This window comes from Moschus berezovskii, chromosome 28 (assembly GCF_049115385.1).
Source record: "Moschus berezovskii isolate FMDL1 chromosome 28, NW_MosBer_1.0, whole genome shotgun sequence".
In the NCBI taxonomy this organism is placed as follows: domain Eukaryota; kingdom Metazoa; phylum Chordata; class Mammalia; order Artiodactyla; family Moschidae; genus Moschus; species Moschus berezovskii.
The window spans coordinates 30418677-30436644 of NC_142487.1; the positions used below are offsets into that span (position 1 = coordinate 30418677).

The following is a 17968-nucleotide window of genomic DNA, read 5'->3' on the forward strand; positions in this document are numbered from 1 at the left end:
CTCAAGACAAAATTCCTCCTCTCTGGCTTTTAAACACCAATAAATTGTTGTCGTAGCCAGAGAGCGTGTGTAATAAAGACATACACGTTATAGCTAATTTTTAAATGCTACTTAATTTATTACGTAAAATCCATGCCATTAAATGTTTCATTTTTTCCCTATACATTTCTTGGGTCACTCTGTTGACCCAAGGTTGCAGTCTGTTTTACAATGCATACGTCAGCTGGCTCACTCTCTACCCTTTTGTATAAATACTTGAAGTCAGTTCACAATGCAAGGAAAATGACTTGTGGAACGAAATTCTGAGAACACAGGAGGAGCAAACTCAGTGCTGAGTGCAGTGTAAGTCTGTGTTGCAGGCACAGCTCTGAGCTCACCAAGCAGAACTGCAACCACCCTGAAGACAAGGTAAAAATGCAAATACCAAATTGTCTCTTCTTTGCCATGATTTTCGTAATTGGTGATGATTTCTCACAAAGCATAGGGGAAGATTTAGTTGTAATCCTCATGGACAGAGTATCTTGGTGGGCTACAGTTCATAGGGTTGCAAACAGTCAGAAGTGACTAAGCAACTGATATATATATATATATATATATATTTTTTTTTTTTTTCTGTCAAGGCAGTTCCACTTTATTGTTACAAACTCTCCGTATATAAAGGCAAGCGTGGGGGTTTTGCAGTAATATTGTAAAATAATTAGCCTCCAATAAAAAAAAATATGATTGGAGCCGACCGCAGGAAGTCCCTTGATATATATATATATTTAAATATAAGGTCATTCTTGGCTGTCCAGTGCTTAAGACTCTGCACTTCCACTCCTGGGTGTGAGTTCAATCCCTGGTCAGGGAACTAAGGTCTTGCATGCCACATGGCACCATCAAATTATATATTTATTATATATGTAATAAAACGGTAATAATATGTGTATATACACACACAGACATACACACACTTGTGTGTGTGTGTGCTCAGTTGCTTCAGTTGTGTCCAGCTCTTTGCAGCCCCATGGACTATAGCCCACTAGGCTCCACTCTCCATGGAATTCTCCAGGCAAGAATACTGGAGTGGGCTGCTCTGCCCTCCTCCAGGGTTTTTCCTCGACCAGGGATTGAACAAACATTAGCTGTGTCTCCTGCATTGCAGGTGGCTTCTTTACCACTGAGTGACCAGGGATAATACGCTCCGTTACGTGTGCTGATGGCGCCATCAGCCTCCTGAAGGGAGGTCAGCACTTTGGGGTGTTTCTCTAGTGGTGAAGTGGGTCTCGAATCGTGGGCCCTACTCTCCCACTCAGCCAGTCCCTTTTGTGTACTTTTGACTCAAGTGAGGTTATGTGTCCGTTGGGATCAATATTATAACCTTGTCCTCTTTGTCATTACTTTAACTGAATGGACTAACCATGGTAACAATGGCAACAGTAATGACCATATTCACGGCCATATTTGTCCATGAATATATGCAGTCCCAGGTGCTTTACAAACAGTACATGGTTTAATCCTCACACTAGACCTATAAGGAAACCGTTGTTGAACCACTTTTGCAGAAGAAAAGATAGAAACTAAGAGAACTTAAGTAACTTGCCCAGGGACATAAAGCTTGAACGTGACAGAGCTGGAAACGTATCTGACTCCAAAATCTGTGTTCTTTTTGTTTACATACAGACCCTATTTTAGGATCTGGGGCTCACAAAATAGAAATAATTCTTACTCTCATTAGAGATAAACTGAAATAGCAATGTTTCCACCTACACTTCTGTTGTTGTTGACCTCTGCCTTTGTATTCTAGACCTCAGGTAAAGGAATGGACTCACTCAGCGTGGCAAATGCCCAGTTCTGCTTTGATGTCTTTAAAGAGGTGAGCTGTGACCACACGATTGAGAATGTGCTCCTGTCTCCCTTGAGTATCCTGTCTGCCCTGGCTCTAGTGCTCTTCGGAGCCAGAGGAAACAGTGCATCCCAGATAGAGAAGGTAAGTCACAGACACACTTTCAGCCACGTCTACAGGCAGTCAAGGAACAACTTCAAACCCTGACTTGTTATGGAGATTTCATAGAGGCAACTTCCTCGGTGGCTCAGATGGTAAAGAATCTGCCTGCAATACAGGAGATCTGAGTTTGGTCCCTGGGTCGGGAAGATCCCCTGGAGAAGGGAATGGCTACCCCCTCCGGTACTCTGGAGAATCCAATGGACAGAGGAGCCTGTGGTCTATAGTCCATGGAGCTTCAAAGAGTTGGACATGACTGAGTGACTAACCCACATGTAGATGCCCAATTCTGTAAACACAAGAGACTGTTCACCTTCACTTGAGGAGACCTATCATATTGGCTCTATCAAAAAGACAAACAGTAAGATTTCCCATAGCTCCGTTCTAAGAGGCAGGGGACGAGTGCGCGCAGCAGAGGCTGAACAGGAAGAGGCAGTGAACAAGGGCAACCTGGTCCACCGGGAAATCGGGACTCCGCATCCCCACCCCCACCCATTTGCATGCTTGTGTCCCCAGGGCCTTCCTGCTGTGGGACAGACAAAGAACATTTTGCAAGGATTTACAGACTATGCAATTATCTTCCCAAGGAGATCACCAGTGCTTTAACTCAACCAATAATTTTGGGTGACTAGAAAAACTATTTCTTTAGTAGACATCTTTCAACATACCTTAATCATCTCTCTACTTATTACAGAGGGAATGACTGACTCGTGGAACAAAGCTTCTCTCCAGTCGGGATTTAAATTGGAAATAAATTTGGAAGGCTGGAGTCAAATCCTGAATTTAATAATATACTTAAACTCAAGAAAAACTAAATGTAAATGCTCTTGTGTTCAATTTTATTCTATTTCCATGCAATTGGCAAAGAGGTCTCCAGTGTCTTACCCAGAATGTATGCTCAATAAATTCATGTTTGCGGAGAGGGAGAACTAGCTGAGAATGAGGATGATCCGGGAATCTTTACAAATCATCCTGGGATGAGTACGTGTAGACGCACCCCTTCTCTCTCTCTCCCTCTGAAGTGAGAGCTTGCCAGCAGGTGACTCTGTCTACACCTGTGCAAGCCTGAGGTTTTGCAAGCAGAAAGATGGTGGGGTCATTGTGTTAAGGGCACAAGTTAGGCAGAGATAGAGTCTGGAGTGGAAATACTTCTTTGTCTTTTCTGAGTTAAAAGGGAGCCAAATAATTCAAAAAGTTCCCTTGCTGATTTCCATACAAATGGAGAAAAATTCCTCATATTTTCATCCTGTTAACAATTATTTTACAACACTCAAAGACTGAGTTCAGTGCTCAGAATTCTAGGTTCAACCATCACGCTCTCTTTTGGTTAGGGCGAGGCCCACCACTGAAGCAATATCAGAGGCACTATGCATGCCAAGTCCCTAGATTATGGAACAAAATGCCTTATGATATAGGAGAGCGTGCTTGGGGTCGTGTCTGACTTTTTGTGACCTCATGGACTGTAGCCCATCAGGCTCCTTTGTGCATGGAATTTTCCACGCGCAAATGGGTGGCCAATTCCTACTCCAGGAAAGAAAGTGAAAATGTTAGTCACTCAGTCGTGTCTGACTCTGTGCGACCCCATGGACTGTAGCTTTCTAGGTTCCCCTGTCCCTGGAATTCTTCAGACAAAAATAATGGAGAGAGTTGCCATTCCCTTCTCTAGGGGATCTTCCAGACCTAGGGATTGAAGTTGGCTCAGGAAGATTATTTACAGTCTGAACCACCAAAGAAGGATTCCTACTCTAGGGGATCTTCCCAACCCAGGGTTTGAACCCTCATCTCTTGTGTCTCCTGCATTGGCAAGCAGACTCTTTTACCACTGCACCACCTGGGAAGCCCTATAATTTGGAGATCACCAGGCAATCTCAGAACTGGAAGAAACCATAAATTTCCCACTCTCCACTCTATGATTTAGTCTAAACAGGGACCCAGCAGGCAAGAGATTGTGCCAAGTCCTCTGATGACGCAGAGTTTAATGTGAAGTAGTGTTTTAACAAAAGAATCAGACAACTCTACATTTTAGAAAGTTCTTTCTAGCCTTGAGTTAAAATTTGCCTTTCTATAAGCATAGCTCCCTTATCACTTTTCTGTTCTTAAAAGATACACACACATGTAAATCATGTCCTCTTCCATGCATGTGAAGAAAGTTATAACATCTGCTGATATCTGCTTCTTACCCCATTTTACTTCAGGGCTCTCTTGCTCTTGATTGCACTCAGCTGTGTTCAACTCTTTGTGACTCCACGGACTGACTGTAGCCTGACAGGCTCTAGGGAATCACACAAAACAAGTTAAATGTACTCACCCTTTAAATATTTGAAGAGATTGCATTGTTTTATTTCAGTTGTTCTCTGATGAAGGCCTTCTTTAGAAAACTATAATTATACCTCTTTTAAGTCAACAGGACTATAGCAAACATTAATTCTTAGTGGAGAAAATGATACAAGCTATGAAATCTCAAGGGGATACTGTGAGTGTCAAATCAGATAATGTTTATAAAAATCATTTAAAAATAATTACCTATTATGTGAATTCATCCATTATCTTGTCTGCTGGGTGAGTAACCAATGCTATAAATTGCCCACAAATAAATTGATTCATGTCTTTATCCATACAACTATTTGTTCTTCATTCAACAAATAATTGTTGGGTTCGTACTATGTTTCACAACTGGGAAGGTAGGGATAAACAAATTAAGTAACAATAGAAATGATTAAGCCTGAACTGATTTTGAAACACTCTTCTAAACCTTCAGGTTTCATTCTGTCTCAAAGTTTGCCTTCTACCTACAAAGATGAGTACTAGTCAGTGCCTGCATGTCTGTAACACTTTAACGGTTAGACTTCTGCCTAAGAGCACATGAAGGGTTTTCTTTTTAAAACTCATCTGTCCTCTTTGACATCTTTTAAAAAAAAAAAAAAAAAGGCTTCTGTGGTGGCTCAGACAGTAAAGAATCTGCCACATTCGAACGCTGGATGAAAAGATCCCCTGGAGAAGGGAATGGCTGCCCACTCCAATGTTCTTCCCTGGGAAATCCCATGGACAGAAGAGCTTGATGGGCTAAGTCCATGGCATCGCAAAGATTTGGACATGACTGCAAGCATACACCGGAGAAGGCAATGGCAAGCCACTCCAGTACTCTTGCCTGGAAAATCCCATGGACGGAGGAGCCTGGTAGGCTGCAGTCCATGGGGTTGCTAAGGGTCGGACACGACTGAGCGACTTCACTTTCACTTTTCACTTTCACACATTGAAGAAGGAAATGGCAACCCACTCCAGTGTTCTTGCCTGGAGAATCCCAGGGACGGGGGAGCCTGGTGGGCTTCCGTCTATGGGGTCACACAGAGTCAGACACGACTGAAGTGACTTAGCAGCAGCAGCAGCAGCAGCAAGCATACACTCCTGTGTCATAAGGCATATTGCTTCATAATCTAGGGACTTCTTTTGAAAAAAAAAAGGGACTTCCATTTTTTAAAAAAATGAGGAGCAAAACTAATATACAGAGAAGACAGATGGTCTGAATCACAGAAAGTTCATAAAAATGTAAGAACTTAATGTTTATAGCAAGAAAGTAATTTATATATGGGGGAAGGGGCTTCCCAGGTGAGGTTAGTGGTAAAGAATTTACCTGCCAGTGCAGGAGGTGCAAGAGACACAGGTTCAACAGCAAAGAGTTGGACACGACTGAGCACACGCAGTCATACACACACAGACACACACACACACCCTGGTCTTATGGAGAGGTATTTGCATACGCTTTGACACAGATTCTTTGTTTCCCATTGTAGGTACTGCACTTGAATGAGTTAACAAGAACTGCAAATTCTTCGAACACAAGGGTAGATATAATTCTTACTTTCCTTTTTACTTCTCTTATAGCAGTCTCTCTTCAGTCCATGAGGACTAAATGCTTAAGGCAATAAAACAGAGTATTTATTCCAGACATGCTTTGAGCCTTTCATATTGATACAGTCAACCTTTTGGGTTTGCTGTTTTAAAATAATCATGCTGAAATTTTGAAATAAGAGATGAGAAAATGAGAACTGTCAAAACTTTGAGGTAGAGCCCTAGCCTTTAAAGAAAAGCAGCAGAAGAGAGATTATTCTTAATGAGTTTTCAGGATGGAACCCCCAGGGCTACTCAGGCAATAGAAGTGCTTCAAACACTGCCTGGCCCAGGATCAATGCTCACTAGGTATAAATATATCATTTTGGGGGAAATGGTGGCTCAGACGGTAAAGAATCTGCCTGCCAAGCAGGAGATCTGGGCTCCATCCCTGGGTTGGGACGATCCCCTGGAGAAGGGAGTGGCAACCCACTCCAGCATTCTTGCCTGGAGAATCCCAAGGACAGAGAGGCCTGGCAGGCCACAGTCCATGGGGTCACAAAAAGTCAGACATGGCTGAACAACTAACACTTTCACTTCAGCTAAAGATGGTGGTGGTTTAGTCGCTAAGTCGTGTCCAACTCTTGCAACCCCATGGACCATAGCGCACCAGGCTCCTGTGTCCATGGGATTCTCCAGGCAAGAACCCTGGAGTGGGTTGCCATTTCCTTCTCCACAGCTTATCTTTACACGTTTTAGTGTTCAGTGTTTTCCATATTGCTAGTTTTTAGGGAAATGTGTAGTGTGTGCCTCCTACAGTGTTTTAGATGTGACTTTCTCACTAGTACCTATAATGGGGCTACTAAGACCAAACTTTATTGCTCAGAATTCTCCTTTATTACAAGGGTACAGAAAAACATTTTTCCTGACACCAACTATATTAAATACGTCAGTGATGCTGTGTGTGCTCTGGGCCATCTTGTGGTGGAGACAGGGCAAGTCTGACCAGGGCAGAGGCCTAGCAGGGCCCTCACACTGGTAAGATGATTGTGATTCATTGTTATCAGATCATCAGGCCACTCTGCTTGGTGAAAGGCAAATGTTTTCATACATCCTAATGGTAGAATTACTCTTTGTTTTTATTCTGCTACAACATGTCCTGGACTTCCTTAGTGGCTCAGATGGTAAAGCATCTGCTTACAACGTGGGAGACCCAGGTTCAATCCCTGGGTCAGGAAGATCCTCTGGAGAAGGAAATGGCAACCCAGTCCGGTACTCTTGCTGGAAAATCCCATGGATGGAGGAGTGTGTTAGGCTACAGTCCATGGGGTCGCAAAGAGTCGGAAGTGACTGAGCAACTTCACTTTTTCCCTTTCACAGCATGTCCTAATGCAAACCCAAGAGCATCTTGTGTAGTGTCAGTTGATATGTGTGTTAGAACAGGGTCCTTGTTTTCAAGTGTTTTTAAACTTCCCTTTAGTGTGAAGATACAGCAGTCCATTTACTCATTCAAGCACTCCTCTCTGAAATCAGCAAGTCCAGCCATAGTCAAGTCCACATAGCAAGTGGACTCTTTGCAGAAAAAGCCCATCCATTCCTCCCGGTGAGTTAAAATAAGACATTTTTCTATAAGTAAGGTAGAAGTCTTTCCTTTCTGTCTTCATTTAATTTATTCTAGTATTGTTTGTGCTATCACAATGGTGAGAAAGTAGAATATATATATATATATATAATGATACAATATATATATTTATTAATAATAAAAGACATAATATATATATATATATATATTATGAAGAAGGAAATGTTAACTCACTCCAGTGTTCTTGCCTGGAAAATCCCATGGACAGACGAGCCTGGCAGTCTACAGTCCGTGGGGTCACAAAGAGTTGGACACAAGAGTCCAAGCAACTGAGCTTGCACACATGTATATTATATCTTTTCTTACATTTAGACAGATAGCTTGCAATATATTTTATATATGTATTTCATTTCATGTAGAAAAAATGTAAAAGAGCTTTAATTTTCAGATGCAAGTTTGTCACATGTTCAACTGTGTTTCATGTGGACCCAGGTGAAGCATAAAGAACACAGTTTTATATAATTTATGATTAAAAACAACACCGACAAAATTTTTGTATCAATAATAAAAGAGGAATTAATATTTTGGAACTCCAAGTTGGGGACTCTAATTATGCTAAGTTTGATTATCCCAATTATGCAGTTATAAGTATAAAGTACAATCTCAGAGGCTTAAAAGAAGAGAATTGTTCTTATCATGAAATAACATCCTGCAGTACTTTGTTTGTTTCATTAAAACATCTTTTCTAAGCATGAAAACTGTATATATTCTTACTAGGTTGGACCTAGACCTGCATTACAATATTTAATATATTTTCCCCCCTTCATATAATTCCTACCATGTATGGTCTAAATGTTTTACAATCTCAATTTATAGGCTATGTCCTTTCTTTTTCTATGCTTATTTTATAGAAATACTTAGACTGTATTAAACTATTATGTAAACTAAGACCTGAAAATCTGGATTTCAGAACTCACTTAGAAGAAGCCAGAATGCAGATTAACGCGCAGACTGAGAATAAGACCAAAGGTAGGAGACCTATGCCGTCTTCTTTCTCTCCACCTTCTTTTTTCTTTTAGGTGTGATTACATTCAGTGACACGCTCAGATCTTAAAACATTCAGGCAGTTTTGACAAATATGTGTCATGACACAGAGCATTTCCTTTACCCTGAAAATTTCTTCCACATCTGTTCCCAAGCAACCAGTGATTTTATTCTACTCACAGGTTAGTTTTACCTATCCTAAAGCTTCAAATAAGTGAAGTATTACAGGATGTACTATTTTGTGTTTTTTCATTCATGTATTTGGATGTATCAGTGGCTCATGCCTTTTTATTGCTAAGAAATATTCCACTGTGTGAATATACCAGTTTGTTTATCCTTTTTCTTCTTGTTGGATATCTGGGTCATATCTAGTTTTGGGCTATTATAAATAGTGTTACTGTGAACACTTTTGTAAAAAGCTTTTGCATTCATTTTTTTTTCATTTCTCTTGAGTAAATACTTAGCATAAATTCTAAGTCTTAGACCACATGGATGGATGTTTAACTTCTTAAGCAACTGCCAAATAGATTTCCCAAGTGGCTGAACCATTTACATTCTCACCAGGACTGTATGAAAATTCCAGTTACTCCCAATCCTCTCTGGTTTTTGGTGTTGTAAATATTTTTCATTTAACTCTTTCTGTAGATATGTACTAGTATCTCATTGTGGTCTTTATTTGCATTTCTCTGGTGACTATAAATATTGAGCATCTTTTTTAGTGACTGTTGGTCTTTAATATACCTTAATTTATGAAGCTCTGTTCAATTTATTTGCTCATTTTTTATTGGATTATTTACTTTTTATTATTGAGTTGCAAGAATTCTTTACATATTCTGGATACAAATATTTTGTTAGACACCTGTGCTGCTAATATTTTCTCTTAGTCTCTGTATTTATTTTGTTCACCATATTTTTGATGAGCAGAAGTTTCTAATTTTAAATGAAGTCCAGTTTATCAATGGTTTGTGCTTTCTGTGTATTTTCTAAGAAATTTTTGCTTACCTAAGGTCACAAAGATATTCTCTGCTTTCTTTTAGTAGATTTATTGCTTTAGTGTTTACATTTAGGTTTGTGATCCACCTCAAGCTGATTTTAATATAGGATGAGAAAGAGGGGGAACGGTTCTTTTTTCTTCCATGTGGATAACTGGTTATTCTAGCACCAGGTATTAAATATCTCAAGACTTTTTCCATTTCATAAAATGAAAGTTCCTAACATCTTATCAATTTTACTCTTGAGAAGTGAGGAGGCATAAAAGGTCAAGTCTTTCTTCTGCAACTTTCCCAGTTATTTTTTTGTTGTTGTTGTTTGATTATAGTAGAAAATCATTGGATAACAGAAGTTATCTGTAAAACCACAGACTCAGATAGTCATTGCTTTCGACCTAGGATGGTACCAGGAGGAATGTCACAGCAAAGTCAAATGTAAATGGTTAATGTATTGGTATCTATAAATCATCTCTTCACTGGGCAACTTAATGTTATATAAATTAATCATGCTTGTTCATTTCCACAACCATAAAGTAGGCAGGTAAGCTATACACTTACTTTACTTTCTTTTGCTTTCTACATTAGTTGATTAATTTAATTTTTGCAAAACCAAATTTTCCTTAAAGCACAAATGCATTACATTTTGCAAACAGGTCCATGACACATGAATGACAGTAAGGTCAGATAGCCATTTAGGTCCATGATCCCTCCCAGGGAGTGGCCCCTGGCCCTTGGACACGATGACTGGGCTCGTGGTAGGGGGTGACAAGTCAGGCTGAAGTGTAGTGCCTTAAATAATGGCTTCTCTTGAGTGCCACAGAATTGTGACTGTTTAGATATTTGCTCAAAAGTCTTCTTGGTTCACCTGAAGATATTGAGTGGCGATTACTAATACAAATATAAATCCAAAGATGGGACAAAATACAAAGCAAAACCAATGAAACCAATTTCCATTGCATGGTCAGTCACGTATAATCTCACTGTTTCTCCTCCCAAAGGTGAAGTTAAGGAGCTCTTGTTCCCCAGTAGCCTCACATCCTCCGAGCAGTTGGTGCTGGTTAATGCCATCTCCTTCAGAGGGGCCTGGAAGTACGCATTTCAAAAAGACCAAACTATGGCCATGGCTTTCAGATTGGATGAGGTAGACTCTTGACTTAATTTGCTTTTTCTCTTAAAGCTGGTCCCCACAAATTTTACCTTAAAATATGTTAAATAATTTCTGGCCTTAGATAGGTTAATTTCCAAGTGACTATCGCAAGTACCTACCAGATAAAGTCAATTTGCTGCTGCTGCTAAGTCACTTCAATCGTGTCCGACTCTGTGTGACCCCATAGACGGAAGCCCACCAGGCTCCCCCGTCCCTGGGATTGTCCAGGCAAGAACACTGGAGTGGGTTGCCATTTCCTTCTCCTATGTGTGAAAGTGAAAAGTGAAAGTGAAGTCGCTCAGTCGTGTCCGACCCTTAGCGACCCCATGGACTGCAGCCTACCAGGCTCCTCCATCCATGGGATTTTCCAGGCAAGAGTACTGGAGTGGCTTGCCATTGCTTTCTCCAAAAGTTGATTTATTAATAGGTTAATGAAACTTTTATTTGATTTTGCTCTATTTAGCATGACAGTTGCATAATTGAAAAACTGGAATAAAACATAGACCTTGGACAGGTTTAAGGCAAGTCTGGGCTTTGGGCTAAGCTTAAACCACTGCTAAGCAATTCATTTACTGCAAACTGGAAATGAAATCCGGTAATAGATAATAACTGCAATAGATGCTTACAGTGCAGGGCAATTGCACAGTGGGCGTGACCTTGAGAGGCTAAGCAAACCTGGAGAACAATGTTCAGAATCAGAATAAACGGCTTCTGGGATTGCCTGGTGGTCCAGTGGCTAAGACTTCACGTTCTCAATGCAGGGGGCCCAAGTTCCATCCCTGGTCAGGGAACTAGATCCCACGTGGCACAACTAGAAATTCTGTGTGCTGCAAGTAAAACCTGGCCCAGCCAAATAAGTAAATAAATATTTTAAAAGTAAATAGATAAATAAAAAGTTTCTAGGTAGGCTGTCCTGCTATCCGCAATCTCCCCAACTTCTTTCCTTCTTAATATATTTTAAAAATTTTAAAGTTTTTATTTTTTGGCTGTGCTGTGCAGCATGTGGGATCTCAGTTCCCTGATCAGGGATTGAACACTTGCCCCTTGCACTGGAAGTGGTGAGTCCTAACCACTGAACCACCAGGGAAGTCCAACCAACTTCTCTTCTTTGTGTCCTCAACATATCCTAAGTGTCAGACTGAAACCAAAATAATACTTGTTATTTAACAAGAAAGAACGGGTCTGTATATTATAAACAAGTTCCTAGCCACTCCAGTACTCTTGCCTGGAAAATCCCATGGGTGGAGTAGCCTGGTAGGCTGCAGTCCGTGGGGTCACTAAGGGTCGGACACGACTGAGCGACTTCACTTTCACTTTTCACTTTCACACATTGGAGAAGGAAATGGCAACCCACTCCAGTGTTCTTGCCTGGAGAATCCCAGGGACGGGGGAGCATGGTGGGCTTCCGTCTATGGGGTCACACAGAGTCGAACACGACTGAAGTGACTCAGCAGCAGCAGCAGCAGCGGCAAACTATCAATTGTATATACTCTATCAAATATATTTCCAAAAATGCTTGCCATTATTGGTCAGTTAAACATTTGTTATAGCCAACTGTAAAATTACAGAGGGTTTATATTTCTGGATAAGTATATTAGAATACTTATTACATGAATGCTTTTTCATGTAAAAGAAATAGTGAATGACTTTAAGGAAAACATAATTCCCTAGCCAAACATACTAGTCACAGCTGGAATTATCCAGTATTATCTTTCCAAAGAATATTGTCATAAGATACTGAGGTCATTGGACGTATAGTGAAATTATATTGCTATGACAAGCTGTGGGTTTTTTTTTTTTCATGCAAATATCAGGGCCACATTCCTGGAGATTCTGATTCGCAAGAAGTGCTTGAGTATTTGTATTTTTAAGTAACCTGTGTAGGTCCTTCCAAAGATTAGCCAAGTTTGGGGACCATAGTATAAGGAAAATGGAATGGAGATTTTAATAGGGATCATAAAGCTACTTAAAGGGGCAAATATACCCCAAAGCAAGCAGACTTTCTAGAGGAAACAAGTCAGAATCTGACGAGTTAATGTCAAAATCTTTATTTTCGCAGGAAAATCTGGTCCATTTGGTTTATATGATGCAGCTATCTTCATGTTATGACTAGCCTTTCAAAGAGAAAAACATAAAACAAGGTTATGGTCATAACTAAATTTCCTTAACTGACCTCAGTATGTGGAATTCACTGAGCACATTGTTACATGCTTTGTTATTAATATTTTGTAGCTATTTTGTAATCTGCAACCCAAATGCTGTGAATTGGTCCAGATTAGTCATTACTTGAGCTGGAAAGACACTAAATTATGTTCTTCAAAGGACCTGTTTGACTTTTAAAAAATGGTCATCCTGATAAGATCTTATGATGCTTATTTCTTAACTCTTTGAAGTAAATTAACTGCTTCTGGGCATCAAAAATGTACACTTGACGAAAAATAACATATTGAAAGGCATAAACCCTTTGCACTTCAGCAACTCCTTAATTTAGGCTACCCTCCCCCCTTTCAATCAGTACAACAGTGATCAATCATGGATATTTCTGTGGCAAGATGGATAGATTTTGGTTTGGTCACTCCTTGTGGGAAACTTTGGAGGATAAGATGTAAATTCCCCATGCTTTAAATGGAAACACAGAAAGGAACTGGCTTTGTTGTCTCACTGTTGTTACTTTTATAGTCTCAGAGCAAATCTGTCCAGATGATGCGTCTGCAAGGGCACTTGAAACTGGGCTCCATCACGAAGCCTCCAGGGCAGGTTCTGGAGCTGCCCGATGTGGAGGATCACCTGAGTATGGTAATCATCCTACCCAGCAAGGATGTCGGTCTGGGACAGGTAAACCACTCAGTCTTTGCAGCCACAGACACCAGAAAAGGGTCTGTACTTGAAAATTATGCATGCAGGAAGCTGGAGATTCCAAATAACTGCTTATGCTTAATGCAGTGCTGCATGCTTAGTTGCTCAGTCATGTTTGACTCTGTGTGATCCCATGGGCGCTAGGCTCCTCTGTCCATGGGACTCTCCAAGCTAGAACACTGGAGTGGGTTGCCATGGCCTCCTCCAGGGGGTCTTCCCAACCCAGGGATTGAATATGCATCTCTTACATCTCCTGCTTTGGCAGGTGGATTCTCTACCGCTGTGCTACCCCAGAATCCTCCATACTATGCTTGATCTTAGCCAAAAGGCTAAGAAGTGGCTATGTGCACTTAAAAAGCAAAATAATCCCCAAATAGAGTACCCACACACTAGGGTATGTTACTTCTAATGGTTTTAGTTTTAAGTTTTGAAAGCACAGTCACGTGCATCCTCTTCTGGTCTTCATGAGTTGTTATTTTACATGTAGTTTTTATATGTTATGTATCAACACCTCTTTTGGACCAAAGGAAATGAGGGATGAATGAGAAAAGGGATGGTAGAATTTAGGGAGTATGTTGGTTGTATTAAAATATTTAGTTATCACATGAAAGAAGAAATGGACTAATTTTGTGTAGTTCCCAGAGTGAGAACTAAAACTGATAGGTACCAATTACAGGGAAGCAGATTCATGGTCAAAATGGGAAAGGTCTTTCTTGCAAGCTGAGCTGTGCAGCCACCAAACCAGGATGTTTATAAAGAAGTGGGTAGTCGATGTGGTGGGTGTCTCAGATGCTCCTTGAAGGACCTCCTCTACGATCTCTTTCACAGTTGAGATTAATTGATTGTAATGATCCAGAAATGTTAGTTTGATACAAATTCAGTCTCTACAGATGTCTGACTAATGAGAATTCTGGTTGGAGTTGAGGTAGAAATTCATACTGGTCAGCCTAGAATTGGGCTTTCCAGATGGCTCAGTGGTAAATAATCCACCTGCCAAAGCAGGAAATTGGAGGTTCCATCACTGGGTCAGGAAGATACCCTGGAGGAGGAAATGGCAACCAACTCTAGTATTCTTGCCTGGGAAATCCCATGGAGAGAGGAGCCTGGAGGGCTACAGTCCAAGGGGTCACAAAGAATCAGACACGACTGAGCAACTAACAACAAAAACAACAGCCTAGAATTACAACTTATGTCATCAGAATCTGAAGACCTCAGGTTCCAAAGATGCCTTTTAATGTGGCCAAAAGGAAGGGTAGGTACATATATAAATTTTATTGTTATAATACATAAATAGTGCAGCTTAGAGAGGGACAACGAGAGAAACAAAAATAGACCTTCCTTGTGATAAATTATTGCTTTTCCAAGTAACTCTCAGATGGTGTGCCAAGGCATTGATCCCAGGGCTGCATGCCTCATATTCGGCTTTTGAACATGGTTGCACTTCCCCCACTTATTCTTATAGATTCTGCTTTCAAAACAATGAGAAGTAGCTTCACCTATTTACAGCCTCACATCTAGTCCTTAGGATATTTCACATTTTGGTGTAATTTTATTTTCTAAAAAAATGTTCATGTTTTTCTTCTTTCTTTCCCATAGGTTATCAAAGAGATCACTCATGAGAAACTCAATAACTGGATAAGCTCGGGCAACATGAAAGACACAGCTGTGGTCCTGTATCTGCCGCAGCTCAGGCTTGAGGGGTTCCCTGAAGACCTGGCAGCCGTACTGGTGGCTCTAGGAATGGTAGATGTCTTTGACCGCTCGAGGGCTAACTTATCTGGCATAATTGCAGGAGGAGGCCTCGGGGTCTCCAAGATAATCCACAAGGCCATGCTGGAGGTTAATGAGAGTGGTTCAGAGTTCACCCTAACCAACCAAACAATCAAAGTGGAAAATCCTGAAATATTCAATGTGGATCATCCTTTTCTCTTCTTTATCTTACACAAGGAAACTAAGACGATTCTTTTCTATGGCAGAGTCTCCAACCCTTAAGGAAGGGGTGGGATTTATAGTCAGCTTTTTGATTCTTGAAATTAGCTTGCAGAAAACTCTCAGAATAGGTACAATTAAGAGGGATACGCATACTTTTTAGCAATGTTTTGCCTTCAACTATCTCATGTAGACCATCCAACCCATCCCTCTTGGTTTTGTTGACTTTGACTAAACAAGTTATAGCACACTATTAATTACACTTATTAAAAAATTATAATCCATACCATTCCTTTTTTTTCTTAAAAAAAAATAACAGCTTTCTTGAGATACAGTGCAAACACTGTAAAATTCCCCATTTATTTATATCTATTTACTTATTTTAACTGAAGCATGGTTGACTTACAATATTATATTGGTTTCAGGAGTACAATATAGTAATTCAGTATTTTCAAAGGTTATACTCCATGTAGAGTCATTATAAAATACTGATTGTATTTCCTGTGCTGTACAATGTATATTTGCATTTTGTTTTTTATACCTAGTAGTATTACCTTTTAATCCCGTTTCCCTTTGTGTCCTCAGCTCTCATCACCCACTGGTAACCACTAGTTTGTTGTTTGTATCTGTGAATCTGTTTCTGTTTTGTTATCCACACCAATTTTTTCTTAGGGTTAGGGCCTTCAATTCACTCAGAACCTCATTTATAGGATGCTAAAACTCAGAATGCTTTTATCTAAAGAAATTATATTATTCCATGTGGTTAGGTTACCAAGTTATTTGTTCACATCACTTGCAGCTGAACTTACTAATGTATTTTAAAAGGAGGAAATAGTGGTAATACCATACTATTAAACATTTACGGGTTGCCTGGAGTATTTTGTGTTGTGTAACTTCGAACAACTTGTGCTCCATAGGTGACATCCTAAGTACACATTCCCAGAATTTCTTGCAAATAATCTCCATTGTCTAAGCTGATGTCGGAGTAACCATATTTTCCAAACGTAGTACTGCCAGAAGCAGCCAAAGAGTACAAGAAGACAATTCATGCTGGCCAAGCCAAGGAAGGAGAGCTAAGGAAAAGTGGGGAAGGACAAAGTATACACTATGTGGAAACATTTCAACTATTTGGATTTTTCATTTTAATGTTGGTCATTTTCTTCTTTTTAATTTTTTACATCTATTCCCCTTATCAGTTATACAGAAAAAGAGAAAAGGAAACAAAAAGTATAATTGGGAGAAGAGAGACTCATGGTTTTGTGAACTATTTTCTGTAAAACTAAAGTACTAAGAGTTCAAACAGAATGCACAGAGGCCGAGTACTAAACCATTGTGCCCCTACTGCAGGCAACATGAGTGAGCGTCCCTCCCCGAGCATTGCCATGCCAGCGTGTGTTTCTGGAGGGCGGCGTAGCCAGCTCTGCTGACTGGTTCTGGAATGGTCGCCCCTGCTCTTTCAGGCAAGTGGAATCATGATGCTTGATTGACCATGGCTTTTCAGGTAGTGTCTTTGCCTCCAGTGGACTTCCTGCCGGCTCAGATGGTAAAGAATCCGCCAGCAATGCAGGAGACCCGGGTTCACTCTCTGTGTTAGAGAAGGGAATGACTACCCACTCCAGTGTCCCTGCCTGGAAACCACATGGATAGAGGAGCCTAATGGGCTACAGTCCACGGGGTCACACAGAGTCAGACATGGCTGAGCGACCAACACTTTGACTCCAGGCATGAAAAAAATGTTATTGATTAAAAGTAGAGATATTAAATAATTTGGTATTTCTTTCACAAATAAACTTACTAAATTCATGCATTTGTCACTGATTGAATACATTGATTATACTTCCTGAATTCTACACTGAGTTCTGAATTCTACTGATACTTCGGTTACCTGACTAGGTGCCTTGCTTCATTAGTATTTTTTTTTCTTTTCTAAAATTCAACCATTTTGAATTTTTTCTTCCTAGACTTGGGTTTCACTGTTGATTGAAGAGTTTGGGGTTGTAACTGTATCTTTCCACACGGGCATTTTATTTCCCAAATTCTGCTGCCTTCTCCTCCGAAATACGTCACTACGCCACTTGCGGTCACAGGCTGCCATCTCTTCACTTCACACCTTTCTGTCACTTTCTACTCTTACATTTTCATTCTTTTAGCTGTTACTTTAGCTTCTTCTCTGAGTAAAGAGAACATTTTCTGGGTCTACCAGAATATCTCTAATTCCTTTACAGACTCACATCCTCAAACTGTGGTATAACTCAATGACACTAAATAATGTCAAACATTATGTGAGACTAAGACAATTTTCTTTCCATTGTGATGTGTCAGAGCTTAAATTTAATCATAAAATCATTGCTGAATATACAAATAGTTTGATGTCTTTGATTAATGCGTTTTGTTTTAAAGACCATAAGATTCATCTGATAGAAGAAAATGCAATGCAGTTGAAATTAGATAGCAATTTCTATTTCCTGAAAACGGGTATGGCTAGGTAAGTGTTACATACAGGACATGCCAAGAGTCACATAAACCAACCAACACCCATGAATATATTAAATTTCTTAATATTCAAAGAATGAAATTGTGCATGGAGTTCTGCCTGCCTAATGAGGACA

At 40.1% G+C, this 17968-nt stretch overlaps 1 protein-coding gene across 1 annotated transcript; it reads left to right on the top strand.

Annotated features, from left to right (window-relative positions):
* The first annotated feature begins 1801 nt into the window (after positions 1 to 1801).
* On the top strand, positions 1802 to 17075 carry LOC129549642 (ovalbumin-like). The gene is made up of 7 exons (XM_088833418.1): positions 1802 to 1969; positions 5776 to 5826; positions 7293 to 7415; positions 8306 to 8423; positions 10426 to 10568; positions 13254 to 13409; positions 15027 to 17075. The coding sequence occupies exons 1-7, from the start codon at positions 1802 to 1804 to the stop codon at positions 15420 to 15422; spliced, it is 1155 nt and encodes a 384-aa protein (XP_088689544.1). The 3' UTR covers positions 15423 to 17075.
* Positions 17076 to 17968: the final 893 nt, after the last annotated feature.